The sequence below is a fragment of the Notolabrus celidotus genome, chromosome 24 (assembly GCF_009762535.1).
Source record: "Notolabrus celidotus isolate fNotCel1 chromosome 24, fNotCel1.pri, whole genome shotgun sequence".
Classification (NCBI taxonomy): domain Eukaryota; kingdom Metazoa; phylum Chordata; class Actinopteri; order Labriformes; family Labridae; genus Notolabrus; species Notolabrus celidotus.
Window position 1 is genome coordinate 3215739 of NC_048295.1, and position 19897 is coordinate 3235635.

General features: G+C 43.1%; 1 protein-coding gene across 3 annotated transcripts in view; it reads left to right on the forward strand.

Moving 5' to 3' along the window:
- LOC117807957 (receptor tyrosine-protein kinase erbB-4-like) overlaps window positions 1–19897 on the forward strand; it is a 223996-nt gene that overhangs the window by 121437 nt on the left and 82662 nt on the right. For all 3 annotated transcript variants that reach the window (XM_034677300.1, XM_034677298.1, XM_034677299.1), the window contains exon 3: window positions 15305–15491. In XM_034677300.1, coding sequence (XP_034533191.1) covers window positions 15305–15491 — 187 coding nt within the window. The remainder of the gene's footprint in view (window positions 1–15304; window positions 15492–19897) is intronic.

Here is a 19897-nt window from a genome sequence, read left to right on the forward strand (position 1 = left end):
GGCCTTGATGATCATTTTGATGTTTTTGAGGTTTAAGCTTTGAATTTGTTATCATGAACTTTCAATTTACCTGATATGTAATGTGTGAAAACAGACTCCACAACAAGAAAATCTCTCTTAGAAGAGTATTTATCCAGTCAGGAAACATCATGATCTGCTTACATCTCCTGAACCTGAAACATAAATAGATGGACCTTCAATTATTCCCAGACTTGACATCCGTGATCAGATCCACAAATGGGTACAAATACACACAACAAAATGTGTATACAATACCACAAGTGTCCACATGCAACTCATGTGGGAGTTCCAGGCCCACAGTTTGCATGTCAGGGTGTCTTTTGCCCCTGAGGGTGCTTGGTAGGTGGTATAGCTGGGACACTGCTCGTGCTCATTACTGCAGGGCTCTTGGCTGAATCGCCTGCAGCACTGGAGAGCTGTTGGTTCAGTGCAGAGAGAGAGAGAGAGAGGGGTAGCTGTGTAGATGCACATACATTAATACAGCACATATGTACATGTACACACAAACACATTAACCATGCATGCACACAGCCTGCTATGTCTCAGGCTCTGTTGTGCTGCTAAGCCATTCATCTGTGCGCATGTGTGGTCTGCTGCATGCCTGCCTTTTAGTCGGCCTGATCAAAGCAGACACGGTGCAGAGCAGAGGTCTCCGAGGTGAAATTAAAGCCTTGCTGCTTCCTCGGCATGGAGGGGAAAAGTGATTACCGTTAAATTAAAAGGTACGACCATAAAAGCGCACCGCCACCGATCCCTCGCAATTCATCAAAATGATCCCACGGCGCGTCTTTTGCTTATCAAATTGTAAAATATTGTCCATGACACCGGCGTAACAGGGGCGTAATTAATGCACTAAATCAATTCCGGATCACTCTGCGCAGAGTGGCCCTGCTGGGATGCCGTCATTATCACAAATTATGGTGGCAGATGCATGGGGCCGACAGGGATGGTGGTGTCTTCCCCTCCTATACGACCAGTCCTGTTCGTTTCCACTCTCTCCTGACTCACTGAGTGTCAACCTGCATGGCGTCTCCCCTCACTCACACCTGTGCTATCTTATTACCAGGTGCAAATAGTTTTATTAGAGAGTGCTATTTTAAAAGCTGTCGCCGACTTGTAGCTTTTAATGACAGTGTTATGCTCGTCTTCATCTTCAAAGAGGTAAATCGCAGAGATTAATATATTAATAGCTTTTCTGTTCCTGCTTTTTATATCTGAGGGTGATGAATGTCGAGAGACTCAGCACACCAAATATCTATTAAAATACAACCGTTTTATCACCTGGAAGAGGGTATTTACTCCCACGCAAGTGAAAGCTTTTCCATCATAAGGTGCTGTTAAAGTGAAGCTGCAGAAATTTAAATCTCAGCATACCCTTGATATATGCTTTTTTCCCCTAATTTTTGCATGAAATATGAATGTGCTTGTTGCTTCAAGTTGCAAGTTCCTCTTCCATCATGCATTAATAATAATGCGTGGTAAGAGTTTAACTTCCACAGCACAGCTAAGTCGGTTCATTTAATATTTAATCTATATGTAAGCCTCAAGAATTTTGAGGTTTCTGAAATGATTACAAGATGCAGAAAAATGCACGCAGGCGAAGTGTGGTGGTGTTTCAGAAGTTGAACTATTGTTGACTGAGAGTGATGCGAGTGACATTAAGGGTGTTTTTGTGCTAAGGATACTGAGCACTGAAAATGGTGAATTGCATTCATTTTGAATAGAAAATAGAAGCTGCCAGGTCAGAAAGATTTGTTGTTGGTGGACACAGGCCCTTAAAGTTGGTTAGTGAAGAGAAGAAGCACAGCGTTTCAGTGTTATAAAAACTATATATTCAGCAATTAATCCACCGAATTAGACCTGAGGCTGTTTCATATTCTTGTTTTGGTGTTTTCAAAAGTTCATTAAGAACCCAAATTCCCAGGAAAGGCTAACAGACTTTTATGGATGAGGAATTTCCATAAAAAGGGAATCTTTGTTATCCTTTAATTCAGATTGTACGTTATCTCCCTGTGTTCGGTGTGGCTTTAGTTCATGGCTCTACATTACCAAGCCCTCCGAGTATTTGTTCCAGAACACCTGTATGTTTGCCATGTTGTCCTCTTGAATTATTTTTCATGATGCGCCGTTGTTTTTCCACCGGCACCCCCTGAAAAACACTGACAGTACTAACAAGAGCCTCATACTTCTGCACGGAAAGGTGAGACCAGGCCAAAAAACAACTCCTCACTGCAGAAACACAGATGAATAATTGACTGTCTTGTTCCGAGCTTGTCTCACACAACTTCTCGTGAACTTGCTGCTAACATATGAATAGGTACATTGTGAGACAATCCACAAGACAAAAAAAAAACTGTCTGGCTGTGCTGGGGAGAGCTTGTGTAACCAGGCTCTGAGATCATATGCCTCTTTGAAGACGCAGCATCATAGCTTTGAGATACATTATGAATGCATATTGCAATTTTATGACGTTTTCTCAAGATTTCATGACTCGCAGTGATTCATGAGACTATTTTGCAATTGTACTCTCCACCAAGAAGTGGAATTCTGTCGTTTCTGTCCCAGTGTTGATTAAAGTTGCGTGTTTGCATATGAACCCCTGGATCCACAATGCGTGCATGATAGTCTCACATTGTCACATACTTCTATTATTCCTGGGGTAATGGTAGTGACACAGGGTGCACAGAGAGGACAAAGGAGCTGAAAGAGGAGAATCATGCTTGCAGGGAAAGGAAAAACAGAAAGGACCGCACATCATCTTTAATATCAGCTGCAAATACGTGAAAACAAGCTTGTGAAATCATTTTAATTGACATTCAATTAATTATCAAATGGGTTAATTTTGATCAGTCTAATATATCATGCATTATTAGGAACATCTTGCAATTTTAGCAGGACTTTGAGGAACGGGTTACTAAAAATTCCTTTGCAAGATGGAGATCTTTGGCAGTGCAAAACATTAAATAATCATCACAGAATATTTTAAAATTTGCTTCCACTTCAACATTAATATGCAGCCTGCAGCTTAGTGCATATATGATAACATTGTAATAATACATCACAATAATATGACAAATTGATTGTGTTCATTTTGCATGCACAGAACTTAAATACATCTGAGTAATTAACAAGCAGGCCAAGAAACTGATGATTCCAACATCCTCATACCACCAACACCTTGACTGCGTCAGATCAGGGTGAATTGTGGGAGACACTTAGCTTTAAATACCACTTCCAAATGGTGTTAAAGTAAGTGTCCATCAACTGCAGGCAATGTGTGCAAGGTGTTGGCACACATTTGCTCATCAAACCAGGTGGTGTTTGAATGAGCTCTTAAATGTTAAAGACCCCAAATGTGCGCAGAGGGATGTACCCATTGTGTTATCAGCGCTGTTATACCTTAATACACATCTGTTATTGTTGTCCTCTTGGCTCCTTCATCCTGTATTATTCTGCTCGGTGTTGTGACAGTACTGTGGAATAAAAATCTTCCTGCTGCAGTCTCAAGAGACACTTTGGGTCTGGTCTTTGGCACGGATCTCGAGCGCCATTTCGAGCGCCACCAAGGCTTCCCCCCATGGCCCCCTTTCAGATATTCAAGCACATCTTAGTGGCAGATTAATTTATGGTTGTGTGTAAATTGTTTCTCTCAATGCCTTTTTAATATCTGTATCCTGCAGCTGGTTCCTGGAGAACACGCCCCGCATCAAGCTGCGGTTGCTGTGCCAAGTAGAGGGAACAGATTGCAGTCCTTGTGACATTTACATTGTGAATGTGTGTGTGGATGTGTATGATACGTACACAGTATGGAAGTCACAATGTATTTTGTGCACAGCCCCAAGTGGACCCTCAAGGAATCGCAGCTTTGCAAACTTCCCCTACATTTGCATCATCTTTTATCACAGGAGGTTGCTGCTTGGCTCGAACCTGCTTGTGGAAAAGACAGTTGATGTTGTCCTTCAAATCCATTTTGACATTTCATTGACTTTCTTTAGGTCAATGGAGTTTTTTTTCATTCCCACTCTCAGCCCCCAAACCCATGCTCTTGCATCATGGAGCTTGGGTTATGTGGATGCAATCTCACTGAAAGTCCCAACACAGATATTCAGGCAAAACTCCTCAAGGCATGTGCCTGTATTTCACCAGTTTAAACCTGGTATTTCTACAACTCGCATGGACAGCATAGCAGAATTGCAGTATTCTTAAGGGACGTTGACAAGGCTAGAAGAGATTAAATCTAAGAAATCTGAAAGTTTAAAGGTCACATACAACCAAAAACATGTTTTTCTTTGCCTATACATTTAAAGTTTAGTCATCCTCCAGCCGGGCAACCCTGATTACAGTATGTGGAACCGAAGAGGCCTCTGCATTGATTCTGTATACATGTTTGATTTTGTGTTTTTCTGCCTCTGCATGTCTGCAAAAAATATCATTAATGGGACCTTAAAGATGAGGGCAGAGGGAGACGCAGTCTCTCTATCGGATGATTTTGCACATCAAATCGAAATCAAAACACAGCAGACCAGAGGTTACCTCTGACCTCAGTCTGCCATAGCATGCTTTAGATAGTGATCCCCTGCTGGCAGGGTTCAAGTGGGGTCCATAATGAATATTTATCCGCCCCTCAGGTGAGGAAATTGTACTTTAACCTATCAGAAGTTGTCAGGCATCATTATTTTCCCCACACCAATAACAGGATACCTTAGCTCTACGCCGATGACTGTCTTCTCTTCGCAACGATACACTGAAAGAGATTGACGTCAGCCCCTTTCTTGTAACATGTATGGATGCTCTTACACAATACAGTTCAGAGAAAGTGAAGGTCAACATGTCCGACATCAGGTGTCTAATTATGCAACTGGTGTCCACATCCACAGAGAGTGTGAGGGATCTGAGCCTTAAAATGGGAGTGAGCTATAAAAGGAAAATTGCCTTAGGCTGCTGTAGAGATGGGCTTTACCCCGCTACAGACAAAGGAGATTGTTTTTTCCTCTGCATTTGCTTATTGGCTAGGACACCATAAAGCAGAGAAATCTGCATGAGCACACAAAGTCATCACACAATCCTTCAGTGCCAAGTGTGATCTATATTTGAGGATCATATGGGAACAATTTTGAAAGTTGTGGCACTGTCTTAAGACCACTTTAGAGTACCTCTCTACATGCTGTGTATGATTGAAACTGATTGAGCAATCTTGTTATGTAATTGGCATCTGTCATGTGTGCAATCTTATATTTCATTATGTTGCCAAATTGATTTTTACTGGTAGCCCACCCCTTCTAAAAACACACTCGCCATGCAAAGAGATATTGCATATCCACAAACACACACACGCACACCTGGTGCAGCCACAAGTCAGGACATCCATCACAGATTAGGGCAATTTGATTCCAGAGTAATGAAGTAGTTAAGCGCTGAAACGTGGCGTGCTCTGCAGGTGCTTGTGTTGTCACTGTCACCGTTTTGCAATGAGGAAAAATGGCCTAAAACACCCTCCCAAAGCAAAACACACACATTGGTACTCACACACTTTATGAAGAGACAAGACAGATCAAATCTGACATAGTTGTAATCAGTCCTGCAGCTGCCTGCATACCTGGCCAGAATAAATTTATGCTTTATGAAATCTACAAGAGTGTAAAGACGGACTCAAGTGTTGGAAGTGTGATAACCTTTGAGAGATTTAAGGTTTTGTTTGTGAAGAACTGCACATGACAAGCAGCACATTAAGCTTTTTAGAGACAAGGTTGCCATTTTTGTGTTCTTGATTTGTTTTTGTCCCTTTAGTGGAAAAGTCATGACTAAACCACAATCCTTCATCGTCTTTAAGCTATCTTTTGCCATTTCTTGAACTTCTACTGACATAAACATTAACTCCTCCTTCACAAATCACCATGACATGACTATAATGGAAGGCAGAGTGAGTAAAAGTTTAGGTTAAGGACAAAGTTCTGGAGGATTTACAGAAACACAGTGGTGAGATTGAAAGTATGTTTGTCCTCGGGGGAGGGTTAAGCTAAATTATGGTTCCCTGTGTGAGGCGAAATATGATTTATGTCTTGGACGGCCCCCTCATAACACAATCATTACCTGTAACTTGTATTTTGTTTCCATACATTCACAACCTTCCACAGTGTGAATTCATATGCCTCTGCCTTCTTCCCCATTGACATCAATTTATTATCCAAGCACAGTCTTGTATTGTCCACCTATGGCTGCATCCTACCTCTGCACCGGGCCCAATCATCAATCACTCAGACGGGCCAGTAAGCACCTTTTCTTCCCCAGTGGAGTGAACTGACATTGGGCCTCGGAGACTACTCATCCCCCCCTCCCTCCCCTTCTCCTGGACTCTTTAGTGGGGCCCTCATTCAGCAGATTTGCACCCCCCGTCAGGTATCCTGCCAGCCCTCAGATTCTCTGTCCTAAGCTGGGCTGACCATGAATAATGAGGGACTTAAATACGAGATACAGGAGCTAGGTGCAATAAGAGATAACATGCTTCTCAGTTTTTTTTCCCTCCATAGCCACTGCCAAGCAGGCAGAAGCCAGCCTGTGGCTGACGTGGACTAGCTTTGTCACATAACTACATTATGTAGGGTCCCCAAAGGCTACAGCATAATGTGATATGCCATTCGACTGTTGCTGGGTTGCTCCAACAGCTTCCCCTCATGAGTTATGTATTAGTGTTTTCAGTGTGGCTGAAGGATCAGATACTGTACTGCACTGTCACCGTTTTAGTCTGGCCTGCTAATGCAGTACAAAATTCCCCCTGCTGGTAATTTTTAATTTCTGAGTCAGGGTCTTTACTGTAAATGTGTCTTGACAAGGCAGACGCCTCCCGGACGCCGCTCATGAAACGGGCTTATATGAGATTGTCGGGCTGTCTGAGACAATAAATATCAGCGCCGAAAGCCAGTAGCACAGCTGCTGCAAGAGGCACACCCCTGGATAAAACACACACACATACACACACATATACACACAGCTGTGTCATCCCAAAGTCACTGTCAACACTGGCTAACAGTGTTGAAACTGAAACATGTCAGTTTGCGTATCTGACTCTGAGAAGTCGCCCTTCACTTCATGTTGTGGTAATTTGACAGGCTGTCATCCAACAAAGATGGAAGCTGTGTTAAATTGCGTTTTGTTTGGAAATCAATATTTCTCAATTAGGTGTAACATTTTGATTAATTTTGGAAATTAAACTTAAGGAGGTTAATTTACCTCCGCTCGCATGAGCAATCAAACTCTGTTTTCTCTCTACCTGTTTAAAAACTAATTAGAGGACAATGAAAATAAACACTCAAATGAGAGACTTCAATGATTATTTATAAAGAGTAAAAATCATACTTTGATTAACTTCATTCTGAGTCTTAAATTGTTTGTGCCAACCACTTCACCTTGGGCTGTTTTAACAATGAGGGGCCACCACATGAAAGGCATGAAAGTAGGAATAACACTGAAGTGTTAATGGACTACTCAGAGACATGGTTTCTATCCTGTGTTTTTCCACCTCTGCATTCACCTCCCCCCTTTCAGACCAGCCAAAAAATGAGGTTAGAAACTGAGAAGCTACAGATCCTCCACAGAGGCTGAATTTGTGATGTTCTTGTGAATCTTAAATCTGAAAATCTCTAAGAGCAGATTCTTCCATGGAAAGCCCATCCACCCAAAGTGCTTTGATTGAGATGAGAAACTCACTTCCCTTTATGAGCAGGTGGTGACGCTTAAACACCTTAAAAGGATTTCAATCCACTCAGTGCCTTCAACATGAAAAGTTGTGTGGGCTCAAAACCCTCGTGCCATCCATGTTTGATGTGGATCCCATTTGAAGTGAGCAAAAAAAGCCCCCCCCTTCCCCCATCTGCACACCTCTCACGCTGTTGATTCATCTCACAGGAGTACCCCAGGGCACGATCATCAGACCTGAGATGTTTCACACGAGTCCTTTTAAGAGAAAGATCTCAAAAGTTCTGCACAAACACCTGCACCGAGTGACTCAGTGACATTTCATGCAGCTGGGTTTTCATTCATTTCAAAGTCGTTGGCCCTCCTCACACAGGCCTTTTTTTTTCTTTTTACAGGATTCCTCAAAAATCTTGAATGTCACACCCGAGTGCTCTCGGCATACTTAGCAGCCAAACAGTCTTTCGAGGTGAAGGAGTGCATACTTCTCTCACAGAGCTCATTGAAGCGAATTGGTAAACAGGTCCCTGCCCGCCCATTGACTTTGCCGCCGTGTGGAGGAGTCAGATTGCGCCGGCGCCGCAGTCGCATCAAACCGTTGAGAGCCGGCAGTCTTGCGCCGCTGCACTCTCCTTGACTCACTGGCAGAGTGCTCTATATGTATGGAAATGAGCCATAATCACCATAATATGTGTCCCATCTCTTGTATTTTATAATGGTGTCATTATACTTCTTTTTTTTTTCCTGGTGTGATGCCTTTTTCCTCCTTCCTTTTCTCCTTCTCCTTTTTTTGCTGTACCCTCCCCTCCCTTCACGTACCTCCTTCCTCCCATTGCTCCCTCTCTCTCTCTCCATCTACCTCATTTACACTCTCACTCATCCAGATGACAGGAACAGGTGCACTATTAATTATGCTTTGAAATATATCTCCTCTGTGCTCCACTTCCCCCTCTCCCTATATTATTCTGTACTTTCTACTTATGCACCTCTTAACCCTAAACTTCTCTCCTCCTGTTCTCCTTTAATATAACTTTTCATTTTTGGATTATTGAGGCGGCACTTTTTAAAATCCACGTGATGAAGTACTTCACAAAGGAGGCAAAATACCCAGGCTAGTCCTAACCTTGTAAGGCCTGACTCTATTGTCAAATACTAGTCAAAGAATATTTAATGAAAAGGAAATAATAAAAATGGTGCAAGGAATGGGAATCAAATTTGACAGACACATTTTCCACAGATTTTTCTTTACAAAATAAGCCACAAAATACAAAGTTATTATGATAAGTTTCCTGAATCCAGTAAATATTCCCTTTGAGGCATCAGTAACAATTTTAACTTGCCAAAAAATTCCAAAATATCCTTTACCATCATCCTTTAGATCAAACAGTTCCATCTTAAAGCAGCTCCTTCTATATTTAGTCCCGTTCAGTCTGATTACAACTTAATTGTGTCATTATCTGGAGATCCCAAACCGTTTAACATGATCATGTCCCAACTATCATTATCTCACATCTGTACTGCTCTTGTTTGCTATCCCGAGATAACAATTGAATTACATCGTTATCTCAGGGTATCAAACGTTGTTTTCTCATGAGCACGACTTAAACATCTCATTATTTTGAGATAACAAAGCTGTGGTTTTTTATACGCAGAGATCCAGCTGCTTCGCCCCACTGTTGTTGTTTCAGAGCCTATCCAAATCGGCTTAGTCTGATGAAAGCGACGCTGTCAGAGGGAGAGACCAGAGTAGATTACATTTGAGGAAACAAATTAGACCCCATGATGAATATACACCCACTAGGAAAGAACACTCAGTGGCATTTACAAATGGTGAAATAATGTTGGATCACAGCAAAGTACAAATCTCAGCATAACAAGCTTTTACAGTTATCAAAGTGGGACAAAGAAACGGTTGAGAAATTAAATCACAGCAACAGTTGATAGTTCCTGTTTTGGCTTGTATGCTTTTTAAGATTATTTTTGGATTTGTCGTGCTTTGATTGAGAGAACAGGACAGGAGGTAGAGTCGAAAACAGGGAGGGAAGAGAGAGCAGACAGCCAAAGAGGTGGGTGGGAGACCAACCTGGGTTCACCACTTAAAGGATCGTAGCCTCGAACATGTGGCGTGCAATTTAACCATTGGGTGGGGCATGTTTCTTCATAGTGGGTTCAAATATTCTCCATGATTCTAACTAGATTTTGTGTGACCAAAAGTAAAAATCACATCTCAGAAAAAGTCAATAAAACCAAGGCGATACACAGCATTCCTACAACACCAGGGATTGTGTTGACAAAATCAATGCTTTAGCATGTAAACTCCACGTAATACAATTTGATACGTAACTCTCAGCTGTAATATAATCAAAACTCCTGTACCAGGCAGTAAAAATGCTGAATTTTGTTGTAAAATTTGACATTTGAACTTTTAGCATGGGTTCTAATAGGGTTTCCTTGGCTTTGGAAGTCAGCCTCAAGTGGTCACTTAAGGAACTGCAGTGTTTTAGACCGTAAGCTTTGCCATCAGTTTGCCATCAACACAACCACCTTAGTTAGGAACCACTAGGTGATGTTGCTCAGCACTGAAACATATAAAGTAGCTGAAATAAGCTGCAGTGTTGCTAGCTACTGTAAAATGCTGCATACACACGGACACACATGTTGAATTAATCATACTATACCTCCGTCTGTCAATAACATGTCAGAAGAAAACATGGGAAAAGATTTGAAATGCTGTAATCGACTGTCATCTCTGAATTAAAAATGTATGTGCAATCATGGTCGCCCTGGGCTTCCATACATGTGCATACTCTTTAATTCCTGAGGTGAAATTAGAGTCACATAACAGTCAATAAGTCAGGTTTCATGCCTTCAAAGATGAGATCCTCCGACTCTCTTTTATCAATGTGCTGACCTTGACCGTGAAACGCATCGTGTGTAGCAGAGGAGAGGAAACTGTCCTTATAGGTATGTCAGGGACATAAAAGGTGAATAACTCAGCTCAATAATAAATGTAAGATACATTTATCCAGATGGAGAGAGCGCAGTATGGATGTTAATGATAATTTAATTCAAACTTCGCTTAATTCTTCCGCTTAAATTCTCCAATGCAGCGTTTTTCTCTGAATCTTGGGTGAAGCCCAAAGGCGATTCTTGGGAGGAGTGAAACCGGAGAAATTTGTATGCAAATCAATCGGCTGCTTTGGCAAGGATTCTTCAGTATCTGCTAAGTGAATTTTAAAAAATAGGGTAGAAATAGAGGCTATTAGTTTAAAAACATCATGCAGGTTAGAAAATTAGCTTACATAAGTGTCTTTAAAGTAGCTCCTGACTTCCAGGGAGAGAAAAAGTCCCTTTAATTTGTAGTTTTTCACCTCTTCTTCTGCAAACTGTTTCTGAATTTGGCCACAAAACCGTGAACTGAGTGCACCAGCAAAGAAAGTCTCCATTCATTAACTGATAAAAGTGTTTACTCTGCAAGACGATTGTTGGTGTATTTCAATACTGGCTTGAATTCAAATCCCCTCCATTCCAGGTCTGAGTGAGTGTGCTTCCATACTGTGAGACACTGCAAACACTTCCACATGTCTGGAGGGGGTTACAGGTGCCCGAGCGTGGCAACTCACAGCCTCAATATCAAGCAGTTTCCGTTTCCAAGACAGCAACAGCCGCCTTCTATCATGATTATGTTGTGCGGAGTAAATAAAGCACTTTTGGCTCCCTTTGCCTTGGCCTCAACGCGATGCATCCCAGAGATGCAAAAAGCAATTTACCAACATGTGAAATTCACATTTCGCCCCGAGGAAAATCCGAAAAAGAAGAGAGGAAGACAAGCCTGTCGGGACCTACGGAGGATTCTGTTTGACTGAGAACTGAGCACTCGGCTGCTAATTGCCTACGATTGATGGAGAAAAGCGCTAGAGGAAATGTTCAACTTGCAATGCATCATGGGTATTTGACCTGAGTCTTGTCTGTGCCTGGTAGTGGTGTGTTTTTTTTTCTGCAGTGCGTAGGTGGGGGTTATCAGAATATCTGAGGCCTGCATGTGAGGGAAAAAGGCGAAATTTTTCACCATCCCTTCGCGGCTTTGAAAGCCGAGAAACACTCTCATCCTTTGGAGTCAAGCTGGAAACAAAAGACGCGGTCAGAATGGTGCAATAATGACCTGGACTTGTGCCAGGCTGTGTAAACACTGAAGCACTCTTTTCCTTCTTTGAATCATCACTCGGGAGCAGAGGTTGGTTTTATGGGAGGATGAAGGTGTGTTTGTGAGCCGTCCAGCATTCATGCACCTTGTTGCTACAAATTAGCCCTCCCACTCGTCTTGTTAAGGGGGCATTTTTTGAGGAAGTACAAGAGGGAGCAGCATCCTGTTATCTGCCCATAGTCCACCTTGTTAAAGACAGAGCACATTACCCAGAAGGCATGCAGGGACGGGGCAGTTCCTGGAGTAGCATCCTTCAGCGTCTGTGTTTCTGAGAGTGAGTGCAGTTGATGCGGCAGGAGGGGAAATGCAGGTGCTTGTGTTTACTTCCCCTCCGGACCTCCCTCTTCTTCGTCTCCTTCCTCCGGTGCACAGGAATGCAGACAAATATTGATCTATGAAGCTTTCAAGACAGAAAAAAAAAAATTTATTGCAGCGGAAGGAAATTAAATAGTGTCAAAGCAAAAGAAAATCGCCAAGAAAGGGCAAAGTAATCCTTTAATTTAATTAGGTAAATTACAGCAAAAAAATCCTTTAAGTCTGTGTTCTTCTTTCTTCTGCTCCCTCTCTTCCTCTTTGCTCGAACTCACTCCTGCTGGAAGGCTTTCCTGCAGTTGCTAAGAAACAGGGAAACAGTTTTTCTTTGGTTCAGCCAGCGGGTCCCGGAGGCTGGCAGGGAGACGGGGGCACAGTGGAGGCAGTGTGGACTCTGCCAGCAGCCGAGTGCGTGCCTACAGCTGGGTCGGGGGTGGCAGAGCAGGAGCCCTCCCTCTCGTCGCCCCCCCCCCCTTCCTTCGTTCCGAGTCACAGCGCCCCTGGCAGGCACCTGAGGGTTACGGCGGAGTTAATGATAGCAGGGCGAGCTTGTGAGGCGACCTGGCCCTCAGCAGTAAACACGAGGTCAAAATGGGGGGGGGGTCAGCGTGATGAAAAGGCACAAATCCCAACCACGGGGTCCAAACAAGAAGTCCACCCTAGAGAAGAAAGTCTTTTTTTGTGTGCTTGTTTTTGGAGGCTGAGTCACAAGTTGCATGGAGTTGCACAACTTGCCAACTTTCCAGCAAAAACATAGAAAAAACTTCAACCTACATATTTGACAGAGAGTGATTCCACCAAGGGGGTTTTGACAGGCAGTGAAGTAGCTCACAATAGCAATCCTTTCTGCAATAAGTATGCTAATCAAAGCCTCCACTGAAATGGATTCTACTGCTCTTTTATTGTGTTGTTCTCTCTCTCTTCAGGTGATTGACACAGTGTAATCTTCCTAATAAGCCCCTCCACTGTCTGTTTCCTTCCTATTGTGTTACTGTTACAATAGACCAACCTGGCAGGTGCGCCTGTTTGCCGCATGCACCGTATAGAAGCTAATGTCGGCTACCTGCTATTATCCTGAAAAACAGGCATCCACATGCCATCCTCACTGTCAGTCTTCACTACAGTCCCCCAGGGGTCAGTAGCCAATACAACCTTGTATTACTCATTCTCTCCCAGCCTGCTAACCAATCATCTGGCCTGTCTCTGGTCATTAGGGTGTCTCTGCTGCCTGTTGAAAAGATATTTAAAGTAGCTGTAATGGAGAGGTTTTTATTGCATGTAGAAGCCCTGCTGTCTGAAGATGATTAATTACAAGTGGTCACTAAGTGGTGTTTAAGAAAGACTTTGAGGTCTCTATGATAGTTAGCATAGAAGTTAACTTAGTGGCCACTGTTGGTTACAAATTAGCCAAAGTTAGGACAAGCCATAGTTCAATGAAATTAACAAAAGATAAAGTCTTGATTTACCCAAAAAGAAAAAAAGGATAAAATCATCCAAGTTCTGCAAACAATACTTCCTTGTTTCCTCCAGCTAGGTGTTCTGAGCAGATCTGTACCCCCTTCTTTTGAAAGCAGAGTTCTAATTAGTCTTGTCTGTGGTGGTCGGTAAATGTGTTAGTGTGGCATTTAACAGCTGTTGTATTTGTGTTAGTGAGTTTTTCATGTGTGTGTGTGTGTGTAGAAATAAGCCCAGCCTGCTGTTTGAGTGACTCAGATGAATATTGCATGGCCACAGAGATGGAGCTGTTGCAACAAGACAAAAAAGAAGCTGTGTTTTATTCATGCACATACGCACGGGCTAAGTTTCATTATCTGTCGATGAAGCTGCCAAATCCATTGAAAGGGTTGTCAGCCAAGGAGAGGAGATGTTTCCTTGGGCTATTATCTGTTCATGTCATGATTATTGTTGACCTTTGATGCTGAAGTTTTTTTCTTGATTTGAGGAGGGATGACCCCACCGTGAAGATAAACACTTTCCTGCAGAATTAAGATGAAAATATTCAAGATTCAAAAGCTCGCCTTGGCCTTGCGCTTCATTCTGATTCTGCAGTTGAATTAATTTCCCTCATTAAGTGTTTATCACAGAGGTAATCAGTCTGATTTTTGGTGACTTTTGAGAAGGTCAATTGATGCACGATGAGGCACATTGTTGAGGTTTTCCATGCTTTTCAGTCAGACACTCAGCTCTGTCTATGTGTATCTTAGGCAGGCAGCCAAGGACGATCAGCTTGGACAAAATCAAATTCCTCCTCTTCTCTTGGTTCTCAAGTCTTAGTACAACTCAGTCTTACCTGACTCAAAGTGCTAATATAATAAGTCAAATCTTTCACATACAACTGCACACATGCTGTATTTTGTATGGAAGTGATTGTTTTCAACCTGCTCGCTTTTTCCTGGTACCATGGCTTCTCAAGCTCTAAAGACCAGCTGTAATCGCAGGAGACATGTAATCAGTCTGCAATTGAGCTGACATTTTAATCACATTGGACTGTATGTCCAAATTTTCATGAGCTTGACATTTCAAAATGCAAATAACATGCTCTGTGCACGGGAGAGGGGATGAATGAATTACCACCTTGAGCGCGTTCCATGAGGCAGAAATTGCAGTGAAATGGCAGCTTGGAATAAAAGAGTTGGAGGCAGAGCGTTGACTTGCTGTGGTTTTTGGGGTCTTTGTCTTGTTTCCTAAATTGAAAGTTCTGGAAGAGACATTGATTACCTCAGTATTTGCATGTGGCAACCATTGACTGGACAATGTGCATTCATTCCTGCCCATGGTGACACATGAAGCCAAAAGAGGGTCTTGATAGGTGCTGACGTATGACGCAGGTGGAGCCAAGGCATGGGCAGAAGCAATCTGGCTGCTAGAGCTATGGGACTGAGGTTGCACCACTTCCATTAACCAAAACATGCATTTAACTCACCGATAATACACCAAAGATCCCTCAGGTGGGTCCAGGATCAAATTCTTGCAATGCTGTAATTTAGACCAGCTACATTTGTTTCCTTGCATCAGGAGCCTTTGATTGTAAGCCTCATGCCACATATTTAATATACTCTCTTCTGTTTCCCTGTTCAGTCCATCAGAGAAGTGACCGGCTACGTGTTGGTGGCTCTGAACCAGTTCGACTACCTGCCGCTGGAGAACCTCCGGATCATCCGGGGCACCAAGCTGTACGAAGGTCGCTACTCTCTGGCCATCTTCCTCAACTACAGGCGGGACGGCTACTACGGCCTGAGGCAGCTCGGCCTACGCAACCTCACAGGTCAGGATGAATGCTTTTGAAATCAATCACACTTTGATGAGGTCAATTAGGACCACTAGATCACAAAAACCGCCTCATAAAATTTGTATAAATCCCTCCATGCACGATTTACAAAACCTTTTTAAGACTTAGGATCCATTTTTCAGCAGCATTTCCAGTCTTCAGTGCCTTTTCCTGCACCATAAATGCCTGTGTTTGACTTGTTTTTACACCCACATATGGAGCTTTAATAGAGTTTTTTAATTAAGTCACAAAATTGGAGCTCAACTTTTGAAGTCATGTACCCACTACCCTCGCAAATTAATCTTTGGTTTGCTGTATAGAGGGATCAAATGTCTGTGAAAAGTCCTATTTCCCTGTTAATTACATTTCTGTGTACACACAAAAACAAGCGTCTCTCACAGAGCTACTTTTTGGAAGCAGTTGTGGTATGTTTTCGTGATAGCTCTTCCTTTTTTTCCCTCCGTTGTTTGTAAGAGGGCATCAGCTAAAGTGGGTTGCATTTGTAAAGGGTAGCTTTTGACTACATTAACTCTATCTCGCTATCAGATCTTTGAGTCATGACCCATGCATCAGTTAATCTTTGCCATTTTGGAGTTACCCAATGGTGGAGTGACCTTCCAACTCCAGTCAGAATAATACAGGCGAACAACTGATACAGGCTTGAATACCATCTCTTAAAGTAAGTGCTTCACTAACTTCCCACTGAGTCACATCTCCTCTCACTGCTCCCTAAATAGCATCATTAGCTGTATTAATCATACATCTAATTCTCACAGATGCAGCGGCAGGCGGGCTGTTAAAAGGTTCACTTTTTTTTTGCAGCACGTCAGGAGTCAGGTGCTGCCTTTTTCCACATCTTGGCGGCAGCATTAGCATTGCTCCAGGAGAGAAACGCAAGCCGTCGCAAGAGAAGCGCTGGCTGAGGGACAGCTGTCACATACGATCTGAGGGGAAGCTGTTGAGTTCAATTTGAGGGTCACTCTTTCACTTTTGCAGCGTTTTTTATTTTTGCTCTATTTGATGCCGTTCTGTCGAGAACGACAGGGACGATGGTAAACAGACAGGAGCTGGGGTTGAAGGGATGAAGGTCAGGAATGAAGATGTCGGCCAAGGCTGTGTGAGACAGTGCCAGCTCTGGAGGGGAGCAGACGAATGTTTGAATGAGTTTTAGGAATGTGCAGCAGATTAGATTTGGTTTGGATTGTACTTAGTGCAGTCTTCTATCCCTCCAGCTCTCATGATTTGCAACAAGAAAGGTCCTGTTTGTTTGCTGCTTTCAGACGAGATCATGGACACAAATTTTGATGCTTTTTAGGGTTTTTACACAGAAATTTCATCTTCATAGATCCGGTCCAAGATTTGGAGACAATTGAGGAAAGTACAGTTGATTGGACAAGGTTTAGATTGGGCTTAGTGTTTGTTATCTCCCTCCACAATGCATGATTTGCAACCACTGTAGGCTGACCATGACCACAGGACCATTGGTTAGAGAATTAGACCCATTTTGGGGTTCTGAAGAGGTGTTATGAAGCCCAACAATGGCAGTCAGCATTTTTAAAGTTTAATAAAGTTGGACTAAGTTTGGATTGGACCTCTATGAGCTGCTACGCTGCATTTTCATTATCTTTTATCTTGTCAAATGTTGAAGATATTTCCTAGATTACTTGATGACAGAGGAACTGGGAAGGAGCACTGTTCCACCAGCAGGAATGGAGATTAATCTTTTGGAGGATCTTGCATTGGCCAATGGGAAAAATCATGTCCAACACATATCGTCTCCAAAGTACAGCCAAAAAAACAAAAGGAAAATAAGTAAGAAGCTGCCAATTCTCCTAAGACTGTGTTAAAATGAAGGTATCTTCAGTATTTTTTTAATGGGCATGTAATGACTCAAAAACTGCTACATGTTCCACCTTTACGATTAGCTTCATTTTGCATGAAAGAGTGCCAAAGCTTGAATTAAGGAAGTGGTATCCAACTGGGATGTATCCCACCATGACTGACCATGTGGTATGAGTCCAAAACTGCCAAGCCACCAGGACGCTTCTGCTGTCGTCCCCCCCCCCCATGCTTTTGTTGTATTTTGCCTGAGGCTTCTTCTCTGGCATCGATCCGCCCGCTTTTACACCGCTCTCTTGTGGGCATTGCAATTTATCCCTCATCCATCCTGCATTCCTACTGCAGGCTATTCTGTGTCGAATGTTTCACAGTGGAAGCAAATTAATATTAGTGTAAAACAGGCTCGCAGTCCTCACGCCAACCTTTCTGAAACACGAGGGTGGACTACAAATACAGGAGAGTTCAGCAGACGCAATAAAACCGTGGGCATCTATATATTCAGGAGGAAAGCCATAAGTGTGGAGAAAGTTGGACAGCAGGGATTCATCTTGGCCCCTTATGCCATTGACTTTGCCATAGTGTTTTTGTGATTGATGGTGGGGGATCAAATGGTGATCCATATTAAAGCACATGACAGATTTAGTGTAATAAGCAGCATTTTATGGAGTCTGAACACGGTGATAAAGGACTCCTGGGAGTTTTAAGGGCATGCTGACACCCAAAGCCAGTAAAGCAGTAGGGCGCCTTCCATTTTGACGACCCCTACGAATAAAATCAGAGGCCTAAGTGGACCTTTATCCCTGTCTGACTCATGAGAGGCTGTTTTCCTCAGCTTTCCTTCCATCACAGATGCCTCATGACTTGCGTGTTGCTGTTTTCCTCTCAGAGCGTTTTTTTTTTCTGCAAACCGATGACCGGATATCTTTGATAAGAAAGAACAAAAACCACAGACTTCCTGGTTGACTTTTTTTGTGTGCTTTCTCTGAATTTCTCTCCTATCCTCCTGAGTATTCTCTGTACTTGGAGGGGACAGTGGTGCATGATCAGTGTCCTTCATAAGCTCCTGAAATGAGGCTGTGATTCAGTTATCAGACCAATGTTCCTGCAGCTTATAGGATGGCCAGCAGGCTAAAGTCCAGCCAACATAAAGCTGCAGAGAGGGATGTTTTTCCTCATGCAACTGGAAGACCTTCTGAACCCCCTTAATTTAATATGCAGATACATCTATACATACATCTTCAAAAGAGCCCTCTCTGGTTGCAGTAACATAGTCCCTGCATTATTTATGCCCACAATGCATAATCCACATCTTCAAAACTCCTCTTATTTGGAGAAACTTTTGGAGACGGTGTTGATCCTCACAGGCAGAATTCACCTCAGCTTCACTGCAGTGATTCCGGCTCTCTGACGGCCCCCTGCCTGTCTGGCTGGCGCTCCACACATCTCCTCTTTTAGCACGTACTCAGAATGGGTGCCTCACATCGCTAGCCTTTAGTCCACAGCATCTGATCCCAGCGCACTCCAATGCTGCAATTAAGCCCGACCCAACCATGCATATGGATCAGAGCTGTTCCCCTTGATTCCCTCCTCTCCTCTGCCTGGCACAAAAAGCAGCTTACAGTGAATTCTCTCTATTAAATAAGCTCACAATTAAGCCAGAAGATGATTCTGCCTTCCTAACGATGAAGCTACCAATTGGCTTAAACGCATGTATGATGAAATGTACTTATTTGTTATTCATTTTGCAGCCTACTGCCATATCCTGAGGGAATGTACCTACGTGCCTGAGTGTGAATATCCTCCGTTTTCTCACTGCACACAATACATTAAACAACAGCTTCTCTGCAACTTCATCCCTCTGTGGATTCGCTGCTCAGTGGGAGACCGCAGAAAGCGTGCATTTTCAATTTGGCCGTGGAGTCGTGCATTCATACAGCTGTGCAGTCTTTATAGTAGTGGGGGTTATAATAATCTGTGTTAAAGAAACCCCCCTCTGATATCGACTTGTTCAGCCTCACCCTGCCATGCCCCCGCAGCTCTTGTAAGCCTTAATAACCTATAACACCCATACACAACACATGCGTCGACAGCCACATGAGCCGTGTGCATACAGATAACATGCCTCGCTAGACACTGCAGTGCTAATTACCCCGTGCTGCGCCGCAATGATGATACTACTCACTATACGCCCCTCAAAGCTGATGAGCTGATGTATGAAATGGTTTTCATATCCTGCTTTCTTTGCTCAAGTTCGCTTTGTTTGTGAGCCTTTTCTGACACTATTTTTCCTACCCTGTGAAATTACCCATTTGGATTGGAGCCAAATGGCTCAGCGTGCCCCAAAGAGAGCTCTGACTCCAACTTCCCATCTGGCAGCAATGCCCCCCCCCCCCCTCATGCTCGTGAGCAGAAAGCCAAGCACAAGTCCTGACATCTCCTTTCTTTGCTGTAATCTCTCTCTGCCTTTCTCACCTGTTTTGCTTACTTAAGGCTCTCTGGGACTGCCGTGACACTGCTGTGGCTTTCCAACCTGGCAACAACCCAAACTTCCCCTAATTTAGAGC